Source organism: Actinia tenebrosa, unplaced genomic scaffold (assembly GCF_029948245.1).
Source record: "Actinia tenebrosa isolate PJP-AT-01 unplaced genomic scaffold, QUT_ActTen_1.0 PGA_scaffold8__29_contigs__length_14323225, whole genome shotgun sequence".
Lineage (NCBI taxonomy): Eukaryota > Metazoa > Cnidaria > Anthozoa > Actiniaria > Actiniidae > Actinia > Actinia tenebrosa.
In genome coordinates this window covers 14,081,175-14,105,575 of record NW_028292585.1, presented here as the reverse complement: position 1 = coordinate 14,105,575, position 24,401 = coordinate 14,081,175, and the positions used below count along the sequence as shown (strand labels likewise).

General features: G+C 37.4%; 2 protein-coding genes across 2 annotated transcripts; one reads left to right on the top strand and one right to left on the bottom strand.

Annotated features, from left to right (window-relative positions):
• The first annotated feature begins 1,061 nt into the window (after positions 1-1,061).
• Positions 1,062-8,097, top strand: LOC116291558 (neo-calmodulin). Its single transcript, XM_031698733.2, has 6 exons — positions 1,062-1,676; positions 1,908-1,941; positions 2,060-2,203; positions 4,518-4,644; positions 5,943-6,058; positions 6,259-8,097. Exons 1-6 carry the CDS (start codon positions 1,674-1,676, stop codon positions 6,327-6,329), a joined length of 495 nt encoding a protein of 164 aa, XP_031554593.2. The 5' UTR covers positions 1,062-1,673; the 3' UTR covers positions 6,330-8,097.
• A 2,112-nt stretch (positions 8,098-10,209) lies between these two features.
• Positions 10,210-23,844, bottom strand: LOC116291551 (calmodulin-alpha). The gene is made up of 5 exons (XM_031698727.2): positions 23,729-23,844; positions 22,443-22,470; positions 21,769-21,912; positions 16,211-16,453; positions 10,210-16,083 (listed from the first exon to the last, which is right to left on the bottom strand). The coding sequence occupies exons 1-5, from the start codon at positions 23,729-23,731 to the stop codon at positions 16,028-16,030; spliced, it is 474 nt and encodes a 157-aa protein (XP_031554587.1). The 5' UTR covers positions 23,732-23,844; the 3' UTR covers positions 10,210-16,027.
• Positions 23,845-24,401: the final 557 nt, after the last annotated feature.

Here is a 24,401-nt window from a genome sequence, read left to right as displayed (position 1 = left end):
CAATGATGAATGAAAAGATTTATATAGAAAACAAAGTATGTATGCAATGACAAATTAGATTATACTAAAGGTATTTGTATTTGGTTTTTATATGTATTTGTAATTTGAGATTTGTATTTGTATTCGTATTCGTATTCGCATTCGCATTCGTATTCGTATTCGTATTCGTATTCGTATTCGTATTCGTATTCGTATTCGTGTTGACACTGATGAAAAACGCACTGCGCATGCGTTGGGAGAAAAACAAAATGGCGGACAATAACAATTGATCACATCTAAAGGTAGGTTTTATTTTAACCGACAGGGCTATTTTTTAAATATTCGTTTTGGAATTTTACAGATATTTTTGAATTTCTTTACATAGAATCCGACCATGTGATTATCTGCTAATTAGCCATGCTGAATGTCGACGTCGGGCCGCGAGTGGCGGCATTTTCAAAGATTATTTTTGCTTTGTATAAACAAAAGTTTTTTTGTATAAATCAGCAGTGTATCACTATCGAAATTATCTTGCTATTGCGAAAAGGACAACCTTAAGTTTTCAGCATTTTTCTTAAGTTTTGCGATTTTGTAAAACAATCAAAACACCGGCATCAAAAACATAAGTTGCCCTTAGTTACGCTACGCCATCTTCGAGCGTGCGCAGTGCGTTTTTCACCAGTGTCGTTCGTGTTCGTGTTCGTATTTGTATTCGTATTCGTATTTGTATTTGTATTAATATTTGCATTTGCATTTGTTTGCATTTGTATTTGTAAAAGTGTTTGTGTTTGCGTTTATGTTTTTTTAAATATTAGTGTGTTTGTGTTTGCATTTGTGTTTGTATTTGTAAGTATTAGTGTATTTGTCAGGTTTGCATTTCTCGTACTCGTGGTATTGGTATTGGTCATTTCTAATGCTTCTAAATGCTTTTAAACTTTGCCATTTCTTTTAATTGTGTATTCTCTCTCAAATTTTCTATTGACTTGTTGGTTGGTTAGTTTGTTGGTTTGTTTGTTTGTTTATTTGTTTGTTGTGGTCATTATTGTTATGCTTATAATGATGAAAATGATAACAGCATGCTCGACGGTGCTTGATGCATGGCATTGATAATTATGATGAAAATTCATCTAATTTCCAACTCCATTCAACCTCACTTTTAAAAATAACTCACTGCTCTAGATTTTAATAAACTACCATGCCAACACAAAGATAATCTTCCTCCGCCTTCAATCTTTTGCCATTTATTTTTCCCAACAGGATAGAAACAAGCTCACCCACAAACAATTTTTAGCCCCACGAAAACAATAACATCTCCCACAGACAGTATTCCTAATCCCTACAAAAACACATTATTTTTCGTCAAGCACGGAAATATACTTCGGAAAAATTTACTAGGAAGAGTCGAAATTTCTTCGCTAAAAAACAAACTACCCGTTGATGAGAGATTATAGTTGATAATTTATTCCCAAAGTATTTTATTTCCATTGTTACACTGACCAATAGGATTCCTCTAAGCAGGTGCTAGACGACAGGGCTAATTTATCTATGCCACCGTTCTCAATATATGTATATCATGACGTCAATAACCAAGAGCAAAACATCGCTTTGACGTTAAGCCGCACACACAGGAGAATACAAGACTGGACTATGAAAGTGTGAATAGGACAGCATTTCGGAGAATCGTTCTTCTACAAATGGCAAGTTACTAAATTCATTTGGATTTTTTTTTTTCGAGCCGGTGTTTCGATGTTTTGAGGTTACTATATTGCTAGTCTGCAAACCGCATGTTAAAGACTTGAAACACTACTAAAAAACACGGCTCATTTCTGCCGATCGCTTCATCAAACCGGGCTCCGTTGAATAGAAATATTTCTTATGATGCAAACCGACAGCAGTTAAATAATATTCTTTCTATTTTCGTTTTGTAGACTGAATTCCAACTTACTGAGGAGCAAGTACATGGTAAGCGAAGCTTCGGTTTTTATATTCGTCTTGATAAAGTGAAATGAGTACAGTTTTAACCCATATTACGAGCAGTTTGATCTAATAAATAGTATTTTTCTGTAATTCGGGCTTTCAGAGCTCCAAGAGGCATTCTCGCTGTTCGATAAGGATGGAAGTGGGACAATTTCTAACGAGGAACTCGAGGTTGTCATGAAATCTCTTGGACAAAATCCCACGGATGAGGAACTCCAGAAAATGATACGCGAAGTCGATGCAGACGGTAAATACAAATGTAATGAATATGTTGCTATGAAAAACTTCAGTGGTTTGAATGTGCAGCGAGCGAATTAAAAATGAACTCCACTTCAGCTTTGTGTTTGAGAACAGTGGATTACCTTTAAGAAATGAAACGGGTATTTGATATTGCTCCTCAAGGGCAGAGCGAACCAGCTTACAATATCTGCAAGAAAAAAATAACCTTCAATCTATGCAAAATTATCTCAATTGCACATGGTTACAAAATATTACCGTTTTTTTTTTTTTTTTTTCTGCGTGCAGGCTCTTATTCTAAACGCTACAATTGGAGGGTAATTTTGAAGCTTAAAGTCTTTAATGTTTTTAAAGGAGCAATGTTACGATTTAAATAATTCGTAACAACTGATGAAACTCTGCTCAGATTGATGGAAATTCATCAGCTCTGACAATCATTCAAATTCAGTGGAACGAAAATTTCGAGTAGCTGTCAAAAAAGAAGAACAGTCTTACGAAATATATGAAGACACGTTTATAAGATGAAGAGCTTTCTCTGTTGTCGTGCACTGAAAAGATCTAACTCAGTTAAGTAATTAAAAATGTGAACGAAATTCTTTCATCATAGCAAACCTTAAAATCCTTTGGCACAATTAATCCCCAAAAAGGCTTTTCGAATGACCTAGTTGGGTTTTATTTATATTTGTATTTGTATTAAATTCGGCTTAAAATATTTAATCGTATTAAATCCTTTATTTCTTTTTTATTTCGGTGTTGTTTTTTTTTCTTTTACGTTTGTTTATATGTTACAGCGGCTAATCTTCTTTCAAAAAAACAATTTCTGAAAATAACTTCGATTAAAGTCTTTTCAAGAAAGTAAACTACTCTTCGAAAGTTTTTATTTTTTTATTTTTTTATTTTTTTCTGGTTAAATTTATTAGTCTTAGTCGAGAAAAGTTTTATTTAAATTGTCAGGAACGTCGAAACGGAGTTTATTTTTAAGCATAATAATTCATGAATGTAAAATCCACAATCTTCTCTCAAAACAAATCTGTGTACAGGTGTTTGCATTATATACTGCAAGACCACGTTTCTTACATCTAGCAAACTTGACGTTTGATGCTACAAGATTCTGAAATCAAATTGAAGTAAGGTTACAAAATCATGAATGAAAACTGGAACTTGAATAGTTCGACATTTGTATCAGTTATTATTCTTTTTCTATTTTACTAGCTCTTATTTTTTTAAGAAAAATAAAAGATTGTCTCAAGGCGCTTTTTAGTAATATCTACGGTAAGATCTAGCTAAGTATCCAATCGTTAAAGTAGCCGACTTTTCTTAATCTCTATGCGTAAGAAACCCAATTATAAGCGTTTTTCTCGAATTCTTTCTTTACATATGTTACAGCCCAATACGTTATGAAAGGAGGACGAGTGGTACGAAGCCCCAAGAGACTAGGATATTAGTACCCTCCCCGGGTGGGGAATAAATTGTAACCCCTTAAGGAATCGAATTTCGTGCTGACATGTTTGTAATGAAGTCAACGTCTCAAGTAAAGTTGTTGAGTTGTAAAAGGCGTTTTCTGTCGTCAGTTCCACAACAACATAAGCTTTCAACCACCTCAAACATTACTCGTCTTTGACTTTGACCGACCATAAAAACCTCGTTATTCCTTATCACAAAGAAAGGCATACGTACTTTTAATTGATGTTTTGCTTTGAGTCTTAAATGGCCTTTTCTTAGATTTATTTACTGCTCCTTTTGCGTTTGAAAACAGATTTTTATGAACTTCCGGTTTTCCACATAAATAACATGATAATTATACGAATGACTAAGACGATAGAAATATCCGGCTCGACAGCAGGCCAGATTGCAATTTCATTTGATGTCATCCGTTCTTTAAAACCTCCATTCATCGTCACACCTAAAAAAATCATTTATTGGGTTTGATTTTCATTCGTTTTTCTTACCTAAAAAGCAATGTATACACAATTTTATCGTATCTATTCAACTGTAGTTTCTATTATTTTTCTGTCACGTCTGTAATTAATCGTATTGGACTTGAACTAATTTTTGCTGTTTACAATTCGAAATTCGTTTTCTTAATATAACACAGTGTAAAGCTAGCCAGATTTAGTTACCCAAATCTTAGTTTTTGCTTTATACTTTCGCTGGTACACAAATACGAGCTCAGCATTTTAAAAACCTGGCTATCGCGAGCGAGAATCGTATAAATAATTTTCGCTGACATAAGCGTGGCTTTTGATCCTTAAGGCTTGTATTGCTTGCCGCTGAGTTACATCATTATTGAGCCTTTTGAACTAACAGTTCGTTGTTTGTTCCAGGCAATGGAGAAGTTGACTTTGAGGAGTTTTTAGTCATGATGAAGAATCAAATGCAGAACCGAGACGCTGATGCAGAAATGCGGGAAGCTTTTCGAGTGTTTGATAGAAACGGCGACGGCTCAATAAGGTAAATAAAAAAGCCTTTCCTTTCCTTTCCTTAGCCCGAGTTCTCTATTCTTTTCCTTTTCTTTTTTTTTCTTTTCTTTTCTTTTTTCTTTCCCCCCCAATTTTTCATACGAAGTCCGCTGGCTCTATATAACTGTGTACTGCACCTGCATCTTCTCGTACACTGTACCACAAAATGACCCAGGGCTATCTCATCGTTCATTGCGAGTGAGATAAAAATTTTCATTTAAACAGCTGAAATTATTATCTTCGTATTTTTAAAAAAATATTATAATTTTACTTAAGTGTAGTTTATGTCACCTTTTAACATTGTCTATTTTCTAAATTCTTCAAGACATTTAGAGAGACTCGTCAATACTGGAGTACTTACAATCACAACAGAGCTAGGCTCCAAATTAAGCGAAAGCCCAGAGATCGAATTAGAATTTAGAAATTGATCTTTGAGGAGGGAGGAAAACCGGAGAACCCGGAGAAAAACCCTCGAAGCACAGGAGAGAACCAACAAACAACTCTACTGACATTCACCATTTTCCATACATCGGTTCACTGGTCAAAAACAAAGCATTCAGTCGAGGTTGCAAGGTTCAAATTTGAATAATCCTTTGAAAGTACCTTGGCGCCTCGCTTGAGCGCTTTGTGTTTGACCAGTGAACCGATGTATGGAAAATAGTGAATACGAGTCTGGGGATAGAACCCAGGTCACATTGGTGAGAGGCGGCGCATTAGCAGCGCACGCCACCAGTGCTTCCGATCCTACAACTGGCTACTTTTATTTGCCAAATTAGTCGAGCATGTCTTCATTAAATGCTAAAGTAATACCTAGTATTATCATTAGTAGAAGTATATTTACAAAAAAGATGCACATAAACCGGTTGAAGCCAAGGAAACAATAATAAGCAGCACGCAAAGGGACTTGGGATAGCTCTCGGTCTTCCTCTGGCACTGTACCATCACACATAACAGGGCTGAAAAAATGTCAGCAGTCGGTTGTTGGTAGAATATATAGAGAGCTCACTCGGCTGCTGTCTAAAACTCCTATGGTTTAATGAGTGTCAATGAGTGCAGTTTAGTTAAGCTTATTTCTTAAAATTCATGAAAAATATGTCTTTTAATCTATTAACCAATAACTAAGGTTTGTTTGTATGTAGAACATTTCGAAAACGTTTTTTTGTATTAGATGCAAATTTTTTAAGCCGCCATGTTGGTTTTCTTGACGCATGCGCATACTTGTTTCAGCCCTGTCACTTTAAATCGCACGATATCTGGGCTCATACTTGTTTGTCTCTCGTGTTCATCTAGTGCCATGGAGTTAAGAAGTGTGATGGCAAGTTTAGGAGAAAAACTGAGCGATGACGAGATTGCAGAAATGATGCGAGAAGCGGACCTCGACGGAGACGGTGTCATCAACTTTGAAGGTCTGTCTGTCCGTCTGTCTCACTTTCTGTCTTTCAGTTCATCCTTTCAATATTCTTTTTTTCTTTCTTTCGGAGGTCTGTCTTTTTGTATGTTATCTTTTGAACCATTTATCCATTCGTCATGTATTTATTCGTTCATTTCGTGTTTGTTGGCTCATTAGCACAAAGCTCTGTAGCTAACCTTATCTTTGCTTGTTTAGAATTTGTACACATGGTAGGAAGCATGGACAAAGGAGTGGAAGGCCCACCACGCTTCCAGATGGCTAACTAACTAACGGCATACACCTGCACTTTACTTGAAAGAAAACTTTGACTCCAGCTTAAACAGGGAAGAGCACTGGTTATATCACGTTGCTAAGGAAACCCACCTGATCACAAACTTCAGTGGAGACAAGCTTACTCTCCCGCTCTTCCTCGGCTGGATAAGTTTCTTGGCTCTTGTAAATATTCTCATCATTATATATCTTATGTTCCAGTCTACATCAAAGTAGAGTATTTATATTTATTCGAATGTTAATAGTATTTATTGATGATGTATGAATAACCTTTAAGTAATGAAGTTTCATTAGTCAGGTTTTTAAGAAGAAATGATATTCTAACATTCTATTCTATTCCATTCCATTATTTTCGGTTCTGTTCTGTTCTGTTCTGTTCTGTTCTGTTCCGTTCCGTTCCGTTCCGTTCCGTTCCGTTCCGTTCCGTTCTGTTCTGTTCTGTTCTGTTCTGTTCTGTTCTGTTCTGTTCTGTTCTGTTCTGTTCTGTTCTGTTGTGTTCTGTTCTGTTCTGTTCTGTTCTGTTCTGTTCTGTTCTGTTCTCTTCTGTTCTGTTCTTTTCTGTTCTGTTCTGTTCTGTTCTGTTCTGTTCTGTTCTGTTCTGTTCTGTTCTGTTCTGTTCTGTTCTGTCGAATTGGAAAAAATTCTCTAACGATCTTTTCAAAGCAATGTATATATCTAACAAATTACTAGTAACTTCTGATACAAAAAACTATTGATATTCAATATTGTACTTCGTTCAAAGATGATAACATTTATTAAAGATCGTGTATTAATAAATTTTAAAAAAAATTGAGGTACGTCACCTGTTCAGTAGAAGAGATCAATATTAACAAGTTGTACATATTCCGTTAAAGCAATGTTTTTTTTAGTTCAAAAAAAATTTTTTTTTTAAGATTATGAAACGATACGATTATCTATCTAAAGCTCCTTATATAAAAATCTTTCAATTGCTGTAGTTAGAAATGTAACTATGACTATGATAGAGTGAAGGCATTTAACCCGTGAAATAAAAATTATTAGTCACCGTGTAATAGTCAAATAGACACAAAAGAAAACAATGGAATTAGGGTCTACTAAAGTCTAATGTCTATTTCACGGGTTTAATGACTTCACTCTATAGGCAATAGAAATACAAATGTACTAGGAAGCCTAGGAAGCCAATTGTTTCATCAGATTATTGTGATTGCTGCGATTCCCAGTCACACGCGACCAACTAGACCTTCATCACAAACGAAAATTTAAATTTGGGTGGACATCAATCAAAAGGGTTTCTATCGCTTCTATTGGTTTCTACACCAGGACTGATGTGAATACTCACGTGAACACGTGCAAATGTGCAAAATTCGTTGTCCTTTATTGCTTCTTGTCGCTGTGAATTTCTCACTCTGGATATATTATCTCAAAAAATGTCACAGGATTCCGGCTCCGAATCTTAACGCTTGATTGCAAAGCTATCGCTATGGCTATGATTTGAGTTTCTTCAATATAGGATAAGTCAATACTGATAGTTTGCAGTTAAACGTTTGAAAATCGGAATCCTTAGACAGGTTTAAGAAACCCTTTTGATTGACGTCCACCAAAACTCAATTTTTCGTTTGTGATTTTGGTCTCACTTGGTCGCGTGTGACTGGGAATCGCAGTAAAAAAAAGATATTCTATTATACCTTAAATTTCTTGTACACTGTTGCCAATTGAATAACCACCTTATGTGTGGTATTGTGAAGAATGACTGAAGTTAAAATAAAAAATTAATACAAAATATAATTACTCTCTCGACTTGAATCAACCGGTGGAAGAAACGATTGTATTTCTTGAAGTAGTCTGTGTAATTAATGCTCTATTCTGATTTAAATAAATAAATAAAATGTGCAAACTGTTATAAATATATGTGGTATGTGTGAGCAGGGCTTAGTTATCTTCATAGTTTTAGATTCACGTGTAAGATTCTGCGCAGAATAACCTAAATTCAAGGTTATGAACCAAAGCGTTCGACGAGCGCGAAGTTCACCGCTGCATCGAGTAGACTAGTTAAAAAAAACAAACAGATTGAATCTTAAGTGGTACACTACTGAACTCAGCAGGGCGCTAATTAGGTAGGGCGGCAAAACCACTGGTCATTGTCCGACGTGTGATGCGGAGGGGGACTGGGAACTAGTCACGTTTTCACGCTCCGCGCCGCTACTCTTGTCCCGCTCGTCTGCTATCATCGGAAGACAATTTTTCAAAAATTGCGACATTCAAGGTTTAATGCTCAAATCCTTCTAGTAAATCTAAAAAAATTAGTGATGATACATGGAGTAGATTTTGTCTTTTCGAAGCGTTCCCATCATATGGATAGAAGCTTTCGATTTTTTTCGTAAACTGCTGAGGTAAACGGTTAAAAAAAAGACGTAAGAAGCGCGTTAAGGAATCTTCAACGGTCTGTTTTCCAATAAAAACTTAAAGCACCTCTCCAAGATTCATATATGCTATATTATGATGAATCATCTTTCAAATGGTAGATTTTTGAATTGAATTAAAGCGAGAAAGAAAATGAGCGATTCCTTGGACGCAATGTTGGTCACTGTTTCAGCAAGAGATCTTTCATGTTTAATGACTTAACCTCTCCAATAAGAAAGAAAGGGAATGTTTCGTAACGTTTGTGAGAAGGAAACCTTCATTCTTATCCATGTCCTTTCCTTGAATCATTAAATCGTCCTGTTCAGGGTTAAGGTTATCATCATCGGTATCGTATTTGCAGAAAATCTTGGTCAAATTCGCACAAAATAGGCTCCAAACTATTGCCCGCCATCATGGTTTGACCGGATTGGCAGTAAAAAGTAAAAGGAAACTCGTTCCCAGTCCCCCACATCACACATTTTTTGCTCGGCCAGCCCGTTTCGCCGCCCTACCTAATAAGCGCCCTGGAACTCAGTTGTTAATTGGACCGCCATCAAACATATATGTATTTTAGAGCTATTGCGGTTTTTACGCGACGTCGTCAAAACATTAAAATCTTAATTATATGCATGGTATAAGGCATGCATTTCTCAAGTATGTTTTAGAAATCAGCACTAAGAGAAAACGAACTCTTGAAATCAGTGATATAAGTCACAAGAAAACATTTCGAGTCATTTTGATGTTTGGTTCCCGAGATATGAAGGTTGAGTTTGTGTCACGCAATATAGTCACGTGTATCTAAAGTGGGGTCTTTCAGTGTATGCAGCCTCTCAGCCAGAATTGACAATTATTCAGTACTTCCTTAATAGAGATGTTTTAAAAGAACTACATATCTGAACCCATTAATATTGATACCGCGTTGTTAGAAAAAGCGCAGGTAGTCATTTTTAACAAGATTTATAGAAATAATTGCAAACACCCTCTTTTTCATTTACTTTCAATGGTAAAGCAAACTTCATATACAGTCAATTCAAAAAACGTTGTTGTCGACCGGCTCAAGCCTACGCGACTGGACCGAAAGGAATATGGGTAAAAATATCTGAAGCGGTTAAATATTCGTTCTGAGTTAATTGTTTCCGCTAGTAATAAGATAATAATGGCCAGAAACAATCCATCAATAATGCATTTCTTCGGGTTAAGGAAAAGAAAAACAAACTAGTTATGATTTAGTTCACAATTCCGAAAATATGAAGGCATTAAAAAAACGCCTCCTTCAACACTTCCCGCTCGCCTACGAAGGTTCGTGCTGTAAACCAGGTATAACTAGTCAGATAAAATTATGGAGTCAACTCGGCTTCATTGATTACTACCCAGAGTTCCTTTCGGTCTAGTCGCGTAGTCTTGAGTTGGTCGACAACAACATTTTTTGAATTGACTGTGGGGTAAAGCATCAGGGCAGTTTGCTACGAGGGGTGAACACGGAACGTTTCAAACCAGTTTTATGAATATGATAATTTTAATCGTAATCATTAAATTATTTAACTAACAGTTTTAACACTACAGTTCTTTTTTATCGTAGCCGAGAGAAAAAATGAGAGAAAATACAAGTTAAAGTTTATGCAAATGAAGACGAATCTATATCAGATATAAAATCTCCTTCATGGTCATGATTTCTATTGTGTTTCCTTCATGAATTATTAATGAGTTTTCTGATATCATTTATGATTTCTAGACTGTGATGTATGTTAATTAGGGGGAATAGGTTCATGCATATTCATATGTACTTAGACAAGACACAATTAAAGCGAGCCCGAAACACGACACTGGCGACGAGGATTCTGTAAGAAAATCAAGATTTTCAGGACTTTTTCTTAGGCAAATTCAAAGTGAATTTACGGAGCCGAGGATAAAACAACGAAGAACTGTTTTAAGGCGAATTCAAAGGGAATTTACGAAGCCAAGGACAGAGTTCAAGCGAGAAAAGCAGCGACAACATGGCGGCGGCGAGAAGTGTTTTCGAAGAATTTGACCCCAATCAAGGTGATATAGATTATGTCAGTATTTTATAGCCTGGGATATTGAGGATAGGGAAGAAAACAAAGCAAAGAGAAAAGCTATCCTATTAAGCAGCATAGGGAACAAGTCGTACAAGATTTTGAGCGACGTGTGTTATCCACAACAACCGAGTGAGAAGAGCTTCACGGAGCTATGTGGAATACTAAAAGCACATTTTAAACCAAAAAGGCTGGTAATCACTGAAAGATTTCGCTTTAACTCCACTAAGCAAACAACGGGACAGTCCATCACCGGATTTGCAGCAGATTTGAAGAAAATGGCAGCGACTTGTGATTTTAAAGGAGATCAGTTGCAAGAGAATTTAAGAGACAGATTTGTGTGTGGTTTGCGGTCGGATAGTATCCGTACAAAACTACTAGCACAAAATTACACCTTCCAGAAAGCACTAGAGGTAGCTTTGGCAGAAGAAGCAGCAGAAAAGAATGTCAAGGACATGAGTGAGGAGAGTAAAATGGTAAATAAAGTGAGCTATCGGGGAAATCGAAGAATGGTAAAAAAGTCAACGGAATCGGAAAGGAAATGCGGACGGTGCGGAATGAAGAATCATAGCTCTGCGGAATGCAGGTATAAAAACGCTAAGTGCTTCAAATGTAATGAAATTGGTCATCTAAAGTCGCAATGTAGGAACAAACAGGGGCAAGGCCGAGGTAATGACAACGGAAGGAAGGAAAACAAAGCCACGAAGGGCAAACAACCTGTACGCTTCGTAGAAGAGAGCGTTAACCAAGACGACGACTACGAGACGCCGAGCGAAGTGGAAGAGAGTGAGTCGGATACAGATCCGTACGACCCAGTAAATGCAGTAGAGATCAACGAGGACGTGAAGAAGAAGATTAAGGTAGATCATCAAGAATTTACAGGAACGATCAAGATACCGATCTTAATGGAAGGATCAAAGGTAGAAATGGAGCTAGATACCGGAGCAGCAGTTTCCATCATGACAATGAAGGATTACGAGAAATACCTTCGACATATTCCGCTGAAGAAGACAACGCGAAGCCTTCGCGGATATGCGGGAACACCCTTGAAGACAGCAGGAGAGATTCTGGTAGATGTCGAATACCAGGGACAGTCTGCAGCTTTACCGATAGTCATTGTTGAGGCAGACAAGTATGCTCCACCCCTGCTGGGACGATCCTGGCTCAGAGCCATCAAGCTGGACTGGCAGAACTTGTTCACGCAAGTGCATTACCACTCGAGGTCGGAACCAGTTGAGGAGCTGAAATCGAGGTACGCAGATATCTTCAAACCAGAACTAGGAACTATACAAGGAACGAAGGCAACCTTGCATGTAAAACCCGATGTTGCACCAATTCACCTGAAGGCACGCCCGGTGCCATTCTCTCTTAGACCAGCAGTCGAGAAGGAAATCGACAGGATGAAGCAAGAAGGAATCATAGAAGCTGTAGAATTCAGTGAGTGGTCAACTCCTTTAGTGGTTGTACCCAAGACCGACGGAACGGTACGTCTATGTGGGGACTACAAATGCACCGTGAATCAAGCAATTCATACAGAACAATACCCGATACCAACACCGGAAGAACTCCAGACCAAGATGGCAGGCGGAAAGCAGTTCTCGAAGATTGACCTGAAGTGTGCGTATCAACAGATGCTACTCGACGTGGAGTCCCAGAACTTAGTCACAATAAACACGCCTAAGGGACTATTCAGGTATACGCGCTTACCCTATGGTATATCGTCAAGCCCAGCAATCTGGCAGCGGTTCATTGACCAAGTATTAGCAGGCTTAAACCACACGTGTGGTATCATGGATGATGTTCTAGTAACCGGTCGCAATGATAAGGAACACTTGGAAACGTTGGAAGAGGTTTTCAAGAGATTCAAGAAATATGGTCTGAGAGTGAAGCCAGAGAAGTGCGAATTCATGAAAGATTCAGTAGTCTACATGGGAGTAAAAATATCAGCGGCAGGTATCCAACCAACGGAGAAAAAGGTAGAAGCGGTGACGAAGGCCCCAGCACCCAAGAATGTAACAGAACTGCGTTCGTGGCTGGGAATGCTGAATTTTCACGCAAAGTTCTTACCGAACCTGTCAAGTGTTATACACCCATTGAACGACCTCCTGGGCAACAAGGAGTGGAAGTGGACGCCGGAATGTGAGTCAGCTTTCAAGAAAATAAAGCAAGAACTTACCTCAAGGAAAGTACTAGCGCATTACGACCCTAAACTGCCGCTGTTGATAGCAACAGACGCCTCTCCATATGGACTGGGGGCAGTCATCATGCACAAATACGACGACGGATCGCAAAGGCCAATAGCCTATGCATCGCGGACACTGAACAAACACGAGAAAGGCTACAGTCAGCTGGACAAGGAAGCGCTAGCAGTAATTTTTGGTGTCAAGAGATTCCATAGTTACCTATGGGGAAGGCAATTCACAATATTGACTGATCGCAAACCGTTAGAAAGGATCTTAGGTCCCAAAACAGCCGTGCCAACGTTAGCAGCACAAAGGTTACAAAGATGGGCTTTAACCCTATCAGCCTTCAACTACAATCTAAAGTTCATTCCATCTAAAGAAAATGCAACAGCGGATGCATTATCCAGATTGCCATTGTTAGCCACAGGTTCATCAACGAGGGAAAACTCTATCTACAACGTAGAGAGCAAGTTCATCGAAGGACTACCCATCACAAGCACATCAATCAGAAAGGCAATCCGAACTGATCCTGTGCTATCCAGAGTCTTGGAGTACACGCGATCTGGATGGCCAACAGAAGTAGACGACATGCGGCTAAAGCCATACGTCCAACGTAAGCACGAGTTATCCATCGAGCAAGACTGTTTGATGTGGGGATTACGAGTGGTTATTCCCAGTAAACACCGTGAAGGGATGCTAGAGGAACTGCATACGGCTCACCCCGGGATGGTACGTATGAAGGAGATGGCGAGGAGCTACATATGGTGGCCGAAAATAGATGAGGACATAGAGTACACGGTCAGACACTGTCACAGGTGTCAGCAGACAAGGAGTGTACCAACGGTTGCACCATTAATGCCATGGTTGTGGCCGAATACACCATGGTGCAGAGTGCATATTGACTTTGCAGAGAAAGAAGGCAAGAACTACTTGGTAGTAGTGGACGCACATTCAAAATGGCCCGAAATCATCCTCATGAAGAGTACTACAGCAGCAGCAACGATTGAAGTCCTCCGAGACCTGTTCAGCAAGTATGGAATCCCAGTACAAATAGTTAGTGACAACGGACCACAGTTTAGAAGTGAAGAATTCGAAGTTTTTCTCAAGAAAAACGGTGTGAAACACATCAAGGTAGCACCTTACCACCCTGCTAGCAACGGAGCTGCAGAGCGGATGGTACAAACATTCAAGAGAAGCCTTAAGGCAAGTAAGTCACCAGGACAAAACTTGCAGCTACAGATAGATCGTTTCCTTTTGGCATACCGTACTACCAAACACCCAACGACTGGATGTACACCAGCAAGCTTATTCATGGGACGAGAACTCCGTACAAGATTAGCTCTAGTACGACCAAGCCCAGAAAATAAGGTAGTGAACATGCAAAGTAAGCAGAAGCAGTATCACGACAAGGAAGTTAAGCTACGAGAGTTCTACGCTGGAGAACCAGTGCTGGTGAAAGACCCAAGAAAGGAGGAGACATGGTGGTCAAGTACTATTGTAGAGCGGACAGGACCAAGATCGTATGTAGTAGTGTTACAGGACGGAAGAGTGTGGAAGAGACACGTGGATCATCTGAGGAGATCCGTTCTTATGACAGATGGACCAGAGATAGTACCCGATCGGTCGAGAGATCAAGTGCCACAGCGCGACATAGAGACAGAATTAAGTGGAGGTACCTTAGCAAGTGACAGACCTAGGCCAAAGATACAGACAAAGGAGGAGAAAGATGTTTCTGCAAGACCGCCTGGGGAAACCCAAAAAACAATGCCGACACAAGAGCCGGAAGCAGGGACTTCAACCAAAGTCACGAAAGTACCCAAGGAAGTTAAGACACTAAGACGATCAACTAGGATACGGAAACCGCCACTAAGACTAGTGGAAGGGAAAGATTGAGAAAGGAACTGTAAAGGAACAAACAGAAACAAGAGACTGAACATTGCGTTGAAGACATTAGGTTAAAAGAAAGACTTATAGTGTATTTGAGTTGTTAATAGTTAGATATCTTTTGACCACGATCCTTAAGCTAAGAAGGGAGGAGTGTGATGTATGTTAATTAGGGGGAATAGGTTCATGCATATTCATATGTACTTAGACAAGACACAATTAAAGCGAGCCCGAAACACGACATAGACTTTCTTAACTCTGCTTATACTTCGTAACATTTCATATGTAGTTTTGCAGAACAGAACAGAACAGAAGTTATTGCTCTTAAATATTAATTACATTTGATGACAATATAGAGAAATTTAAATATAATATAAAAGTATAATAAATATTTATAATAAAGTGATTATTACATTAATGTGACTGCCTACTTTTGGAAATTGATTTAAGCTTTTCTTAAAACTTCGATTTTCCGAATTGAAATTTAATGCTGATTCCAAATCTGGAAAGAAAAATAGGGTGTCCCGAGCTCGTTTTCGAGATAATCAGCATTTAATGGCAGCCTACGCACGAGCTTTTGGAGTAAAAATTGCGCCACCGGAAGTGATTAGAAAAAAAATTAAGATTCATAAGATAATAGTTATTTGCAGACTATAATTGCACGAACGAAGGCTAGTCAATCCTTCTACAATAATACATAGATATTTTCGACAAAAAGACAGAGAGATACATTGATTTGTCATATTTTGTAGTTTCGGTGCTCTTAAAAAATCTCATAAAGTCGAACAAAAATCCCTACAAAAATCTATTTTTTCACGTGTTCCTGATTTAAACTTTTCCTAAAATGTTGATATAACCTTGATTTTTAGGAGTTTTTTCGAATGAGCTATCAAAAAATATAGAGTCCCGTGCAAAATTTGAGGGTTTTGCCCTGTTGAAGCTCAAAACGCGTATGGTTCTTCAATAAAATCTTGTAGATTTTTCAGCGGTTTTTGAGCACGCGCACATCGTGGGCTCAAATCGAACGTTCAAAAGTAGGCAGCCACCTTAATTTCTATTCTATTTAATTTGTGCATATGACAATACAGACTGACAATACTAATCTCTATTTTATTATTACTATTAATTGCGAAGAAACCATTCTTGACGACCGGTTTTCAGAAACCAAGGTGGCGGCCACACGTACGTCGATTTTCACTCCGTTTCCATCGTTTTTTCCTCTCTAAATGGATCAATCAGGTTTGCGAATTCTTTCGAAAAAGAAAAGAAAAAGGTAAAGAAAACGTTTTCCTTTTGTTTAATATCTTATAATATTATTGTATTTGTTTTAAATAACTGCACAAGCAATAGAACATTAATATTTTCGATATTTCTTACCCAAAAATGAGATTTTTCTGTCTTCGTCAAGATGTGTAAACCGCAAGAGGTCGCGTAATTCTTTTTCTGTGATTTTGTCATCCATGTTTTTGAGCAGTTCTCGAAGCTCAGAAGCCTCAATATAACCTTTGCCATCGGCATCAAATACATGGAAAGCATTCACGAGTTCTTCTTCTTCCTCGTCTGGCTTTTTTTGGTCTTGCATAAGTTGAACAAATTCGGGAAAATCCAGAACTCCATTTCCTACGAACCAAAAAAAAAACACACAAAAAGAGAAATTAAAATGAAAAATCTACAATTTCGCGGAACTCATCGTTTCTGTAAGACTATTTTGACAAAGTTTACAAAGTTCATTCAAAAACGCCTTCTACACTAGATCACAAGCGCTTAAAGTGTATATGACACGAAAACATTTCATTGTTTAAAATGTATAGTTTGTTAGTAACAATAAATATATCGTAATGAAATTCGTTTCAAAAGCTTATTTCTTGAGATATGTGAGAAAGTTAAGCCCAATTTGTGACGTCATTTTGTTGACACGTACTCTAGATTCAGTAGTAATGCACTAAATATAAATTGTAATTCGTATAAAATAATAGCAAAAGGCATATTCTATTCAGCTTCAGTTGATAGCTTACGTATTACTCTTCAAATGTTGGGAAACTGAAAAGTGTACTACTTGAAATTAAGATTCTACATTCAAACATATTTCGTGTATTTGCAACTAAATCTGGAGACTTGTAAACAAAATGACGTCACAACTTGTACTGAATTTTCTTGAATTTCTAGAGAAATACGTTTTTGGAACAAATTTAACCGTGATATTCTTATTAATGCCAATAAAATACACATTTTTAACATTAAAAGTTTTTCGTGTCATGTGCACTTTAACTAGATACACTATAGAGTACCGAAGTGTGACGTCACGAAAAACAAAATTTTCGATCCTAAATTTCGATAGAACATCAAGAAAGACGTTAACACGCCAAATTCTAAGAATATCGGTTAAAAAGAAACAGAGATATGGCCGTTTGAATGTATAATTTCCCCAAACAAATAATTATATTTTCGCCCTGGTTCTTACGTAATCGAACCAGGGCAAAAATACAGAGATTTGTATGGGGAAATTATATATTCCAACGGCCGTATCTCTGTTAATATTCAACCAATTCTTTTGAAATTTAACGTGTTCGCGTCTTTCTTGATTTCCTATCGAAATCAAGGATCGAAATTATGATACAGTGAAAATAATATTTTGTGACGTCATAACTCCGGTACTCTATTCCGATAACAGTTTCAAGTGTTATAGTTCGGTTTTTATCCTATGGGCTTATCAAACAAGGCACGGCTAACTCACAGAAAAAATTAGAATTGCTTTGTGGAGGTTCGGGATAAAAATCGGAGAACGCGCAGAAAAATCTGTGAATCAAAGGAAAAAGTAAAATGCTAACGCCCTGTGATGCCGAGTCCAGGATTTCTGAAGGGCAAATGAGTTTACTGCGATAGACAAAGATTTTCTTTCCTTGAGTGAAGCCGTTCACAAGTTACAAAACAACGTAATTCTCATGAACCGCTTGTACGTGCGGATTTTCGATATAATATGGTAACTTATATTTCTATATAAATAAACGACTCAACACCATGAACTTACTGGAAATCTTAGGAGAAGATCTTCGTCTTTTGGATCGAAAGTTCATAGTTAATAGTCCTCGATCTTAATGGTCAGTCGCTTAGCCAGAGCGAGTAGTTTGAGTTCAATTCTCACGAGCTTCAAAATATATAGACAGTTTTACCATCGCTTCCTCGGACTTTGATCAAGGCGGAGTGTGTTGGAACACTTATCAAAAGCGGAACCGGGCCAAGTATTAGTAGGAGTGGAAAACTCCAGGCTCGATTAAGGTGAATAGATTCTTTCGCCGCCTCGAAAGATTTTCTTTAAAACCAGAAAAGACAGAAGCAAAACAAGACAAACTTGAAAAGCATACACTCAAGCCTGCTGCATTTTCAGGGGAAAAAAGCAACTTAAATTCCATTTATTCAGTTGTTGTCTTGTTTTTACCGCCTCCTGGTTCATGTTATCTCAGTTTCGTAGGTTTAAGGCTCAGCGGCCGGACCAGCACTGAGGGTCATGAAATATCTTAGCAGAAGGAGTTACCATTGGTCTAAAACTATCTGTAAAAAGTTAGACCTTCGCCTTTGTTCGGATGACCACGAAAAATTGCGGTCGAATCTCAATTATCACGCGTAAAACTCTGTCGATTCAGCAAAAAACGAGGTCAATTGCTAAAACTCTGTCGATTACGTAACATTAGCACATGTCATATGTCTTGTCAATTATCACGCGTAAAACTTTGTCGAATCATTAAAGAAACTCTGTCGGTTCAGCAAAACAAACTCTGATCAATCGCCAAAACTCTATCGATTACGTAACATTAGCAAGTGTCATATGTCTTTTGCCATCAGGCTAAAAGCAAAGAAGACCAAATAAGATGGAAAGTGATTTGGATTTTGAGAAACTATTTTCTACTTTATAATACACTCAACAAAAGTACTCGATTCTGATCGGACAAGAGGAGTACAATGAAATCCCAAATTGTACTCTGTAGAGTCCCAATTACCCTATTTCACTATGACGTCAAATCAAAACAATCTATTGTTTAAACGCAAAGGATCATGGTCGTCGGAGGGTGTCAATAGTCCCCTTCACAGTTCCCTGCGCCAACTTGAAAGGTAGCCGTGCCTTTGCATCGAAGCGAGACGAACGATGAGCTTGCAATGATAGAGACCTTTTTTAACACCTTGAACAATTATTCACATGTCTCTATCATTGCAAGCTCGCCGTTCGTCTCGCTTCGATGCAAAGGCACGGCTACCTTTCAAGATAGCGCAGGGAGTTATGAAGGGGTCTATTCAACGCAAATTCACCGAAAATTGTTCTAAAATCCGTATCAAATCCACGAAAAGAAGTAGAATAGCCAGCAAACTCTCAGAATATTTTTTAGTACATATTAACACATATTATATCTGAAAACCAGGCCATTTTAGATTAAACTGTTTCGCTAGGAGCAAATTTCGTTGAATTTTCTATTGGATTTGGCGATTCTATCCCCCACATAAACAAGCAGTGACGTCATAGTGAAATAGGGCAATTAAATTCCTCAATTTTGTTGCGTGTATTATAAACAAAAAACCGCACAATATTCTCGTACAATTCGGAATTTATAGATAAGGCGAGTCCAATTTGAGAGCTTTCAAAACATCATCTCCCCTCACACTAGCCTGCGACACATCCGGAATTTTCTTACAAAGCTCCGATCATAAAAGCCATTGTTACACACGGTACTTTTGATCCCCTTTGAACTAATAGTTGACACGATTTTTGCTGGAACTTTATATATTTGCTTCTTCTTTCTTTGAGATCTATGCTCAGTACATGTGTGTAAGAATATCAATATCTATATATCTGGTTACAAAACTACTATCTGATTACATGAACATTTGCGTCACACACTCTAATGTTTACCTAAAGACTTAGTCACGAAATGCCGTACTAGTTTTGTGTCTCACACCATCAAAAGACTATGACATTGACATTTTTAAAGTATTGTTTATAGTACTATATAATCATTTCGCATTATTGCTTGAAAGAGAATAAATTTAAGAAAAAATATAGAGAATATTTGTTGCACAAATTGATTGAGGTTGATTCAAGATAGTTGCTTCATTGAGAGTATACACCTATTTCAAAAAACCTTGTCGGTTGGATATCTGAAATCAGAAATCTGAGACCGATTAGAATTGTGTGGGACTGAGTGTTTTCTCGTTCAAAATTCAATATACACTTACCCAGATAGTTTGCCAGCGCAGGTCATCGCTCAAAGTTAGTTTATCAAGATATTAACTTTTTGCGAACTACTAATTAAAACCACAAACAATTTACAGCTGAACCCACAATTCCTTTTCTCAGATTTCAGATCTGCGACCGACAGCGTTTTTTGAAATAGGTGTATGTCATTTTCTACGTTAAAGTCTGAGATGTCAGCATCGTTAAAAGCTCCCCATGCGAGTTATGACAGTTATAAGCAGTATTCAGCTCGGTCTACCTTCTCCTAAGACTTGCGACAGAAGTTAATTAATAGTTGAGTCATAAACTATGGTTAAGTCATATCCCCGTGCCTTGCAAAGCCTTGTGTAGTGGGTAGAAAGGTTTTAGAATTTTTTTATTTTATTTATTTTTTTTTGCTGAATCATTCAACAGAGTTTTTGTAATTGACCAAGTTTTGATGATTGACAGAGTTAATTGACCGAGTTTTGGTGATTGACAGAGTTTATTGACCGAGTTTATTGACCGAGTTTGGTGATTGACAGTGCTTTTGTAAATCGACCGAATTTTTGCAATTGAACTATTTTTTATTTGATTGACAAAGTAAACATATGAAGCGTGCTTATGTAATGCAATACTGATAAGAGTAGTGTACACATTCAAGCAAAGCCGACGCAATTGACAAACAAATATTCAATTATTACAATCGAAATGACACGGTTTTGAACCATTCCGCGCGCCATATGACGAACCTGTGCGTTGAACTTGTTTTACTTGTTTTAATATAGAAGTTTGAAAATCGATATCTCAATATATAATAGATAATAGATCGAGCGCTGTAAAGTTTATCAGATTTTCCCGGCCTTCGTGATGAGAAAGTTGCCGGATTTGCCAGTCAATTAACAAAAAGTAGAAAGAAAGAAGGGAAAAAGAAGAAACAGAAAATATGGTAATATTTCAATAACCTTGCTTTTATTTTTAAATGAGGTGAACGAATCCAGGTCTTTAGTTTCAAGTTATTCTAGATGATATTAAATGGTAATCAACTGATCTCGGAAATAGCGACGTAGAAATGTCGTGTCACTGCAAAACTGAGGTGTAACCAGGCCTGTGAAAAATGACCAGCCAAAAATGAAAACCTGACTGTCTACCATTACAACAAAAATATAAAGCTCATTAGTTATTGTGGAGTTACTGTTATTAACCTCTTATAAGCAACATTGCTTTTTTTCATAATTTCAAGAGGAAAAGTGACGTCTCAGTTTTGCAAATGTTCTCGATTCTGATTGGCTAACATTTTTTTTTTTTGGAGATCAACGATCGAATTCGAAACTGGTGTCCTCTGACACGAGTGAAAAACGTCTGCGCGTGCTCTGAATCCGTATGCAAATTAGTCAAATCATGTGTAAATTTGACTTTCAAACATGACTGATAAATTGGACTTCACAAAATGCCAAAACTTAGTGTCCATGTTTGATACTTAAGGCTAATTCTTTCATATTGTGTTTGTTAATATAGTATCTTTTTCTGACAAAAGTATACTCTCGAACGTTTTTGCATACTTGGAAAAAGCAAACATATATTTTCTCACTCAAACCCCGACTCAAACTCTTCAAAAACTCTTAGAAAACGTGCTGAAGTGCACAAACGTTTTTCTCTAGTGTCGTGTCCTCCTAGTTATAAATTGTTCTAGTCAAAAGGGAGGGAGGGGAGGGGGGGGGGGTCCGGTACTTACCGTCAAAGTCAACCTCGTTGATCATATCTTGTAGTTCGTCTTCTGTTGGGTTCATGCCTAACGCCCTCATGATCGAGTTTAATTCCTTACTGCAGATAAACCCGCTGCCATCTTGATCGAACATAATAAAGGCTTCCCTCAACTCTGGAAATAAAAATAGATTACACTGGGTTAATACATCTTCTTTCATCCATCTATGGATTCATTCATGCTAGTCATGCTAGTCAATATAATGTGTAAATAGTATTTATATTTTTACTGTTATATTCTACACGGCCTCTAGGTAGACCAAAGTTAAGTTCTTTTGTATAAAATTTTTTATATCATTGTACTTAGGTTTGATAGAGCTTTCGTGTCTAAATAAAGTTGATATCGATATCAATATCCATGCATGCATGCATGCATCCATATCCATCCATCCATCAATCCATCAATCCATCCATCCATATCCATGCATGCATGCATGCATGCATCCATCCATCCATCCACCCACCCACCCACCCACCCATCCATCCACCCATCCACCCATCCATCCATCCATCCATCCATCCATCCATCCACCCACCCACCCATCCATCCATCCATCCACCCACCCATCCATCCATCCATCCATCCATCCATCCATCCATCCAGCTCAATATTTATAATCGTAATATCATCTATGATAAACTAACCTTGGAGTTGTTCTTCTGGTATCTTATCCTATTTAAACAGAAGAACAAGATCATCAAAATAGAAACACAGTCAATACAAGGCGCCGACGAATTTTTTTTAAAACTAATTGTTTGAGCAAATTAGTCCGTAGCGAAAGAAATATCTTTTACTGATTTAATCATTCATGCATGCAGGAAATACATACATTAAGTATCTTGTTTTTGGAGTTATAATTCTAATATACTAACAATTAATTCACTCATGATTGTAAGCTGCACGACTGCTACTAGCGTCTTAATATGCAGCCTGTAAAGTCCTCCACTGATCAAAAATGTAAAGCGCATTGAGGCAACTGTTAAATGCGCTATATTGCCAGGGCATTCATACATTAGTATTCAAGGGCAATAGAGGCGTTGCACCATCACGTGATGGCAACCATGACAGGAAGCACAAAAATAGTCTTCTCATGGCAAACTGAATTCTTTCTCATGTAAATCAGATTAGACCAGATTCAATTGTTTCTGCCTCCTGTCATGGCTGCCATCACATGATGGTGCAAAGCCTCTATACATAGATACAGCCGGGGATAGCGGAAGTTATCCCGACACAGCACTTCAATTCGTAATGAGCAGGGAAATAGGGACATATAATAGCTCTACGAAAAACAAAGAAAATCGTGTCAAATTTAAACTAGTTAAAATGCACGTAATTCCATGCCATCGTATCAATGAAAGTAAAATTAATCAACTTCGAAGGTTCTAAATCTGGAGTAGTTGCTGTTGAATACATCTTAGACATATTTCTGACTCATTTTTTCGCCTTGCAAAAATGTCCTTCCAGCAACGTGTTTCAGTCTTTTTTCGACTCAAGTGCATTTTCCAGCAGACTTTTGGAACATGTCTTCCACAAATTACTTTGTAAACGATAAAGAATAGATACTTTTGTTAGTTTGTCGAATGTCAATTTAGATTATAATATATATGCATGAAATTTTAAAAATCTGTGCTCTTTTTACAGCGAGGACGCTTAAACGTAACCGCGTGTACACTTTGAAATTTTGCCACTTTGTAAATCATCCCTTGAGCTAATTGAGTGGAAATAGGTTTTTACCATCGATCGTACTCAAGTGTCCTGACAATAAAAAATGCCCAAAACAAACTTTAAGGTGTCTGGCATCGTTTAGTAGCTATCAAATTGCATTTATAAGTTGTTTAGTTGTTTAAAAACATGTTCAAATATTATAAACGAGTCATTTGTTGTTGTTCTTTTGAACCAAATTGTGGACAAGAATCATCAAAACTCTTACCATTTTTTAAAACTTGCTTGTGGAAATACACTAGGAATTCTTTAAGTTGAAGTGTCTGAAGCAGTGGAAGCTGGACCTAATTCGGCGTAATGGAAAAGCAAGCTGTAAGTACAAACTACACTCATTTTATGCTTCATCGTAATTGGTCAAAAAACGACAGGTAGAAATTGCCACCTGGTAACCACAGTTTCGGCGGGAAACAAGCCAACGTTTTCATTGAATTCTCAAACGTATTCAGAAACTTGTTTGATTAAGAAATTAGTGATTCGCTCCTCTAGATCTTGTATTAACCTTTAAAAACAGATTTATAATATTAATTAAATTTTTTTTAAAAATAATTATTTTGAAGACATGGTTTAATTTGATTTTATTGCTCTTCTCCAAGAAATTTCAGCATAATTTTTGGCAAGCTTACTTGTTTTTCTCTTCATTCCTTAATTAAAATCCTGACAAATCTTTTGCTTAAAACATTTTACAGCATTTTTAACCATAACTTATAAAAAGAACGATATATCTTAACATTGAAATGGCTTCCCAAATTTTCTGTTTAAACTTTTATATATATTTTACCTTAAGTTTCATGCATTTACTACAACAATATCGTAAGCTAACTATTTGTTATATTATTCAAAACTCATTGATAAAATCATGCAATCATGAAAAAGATAACGTA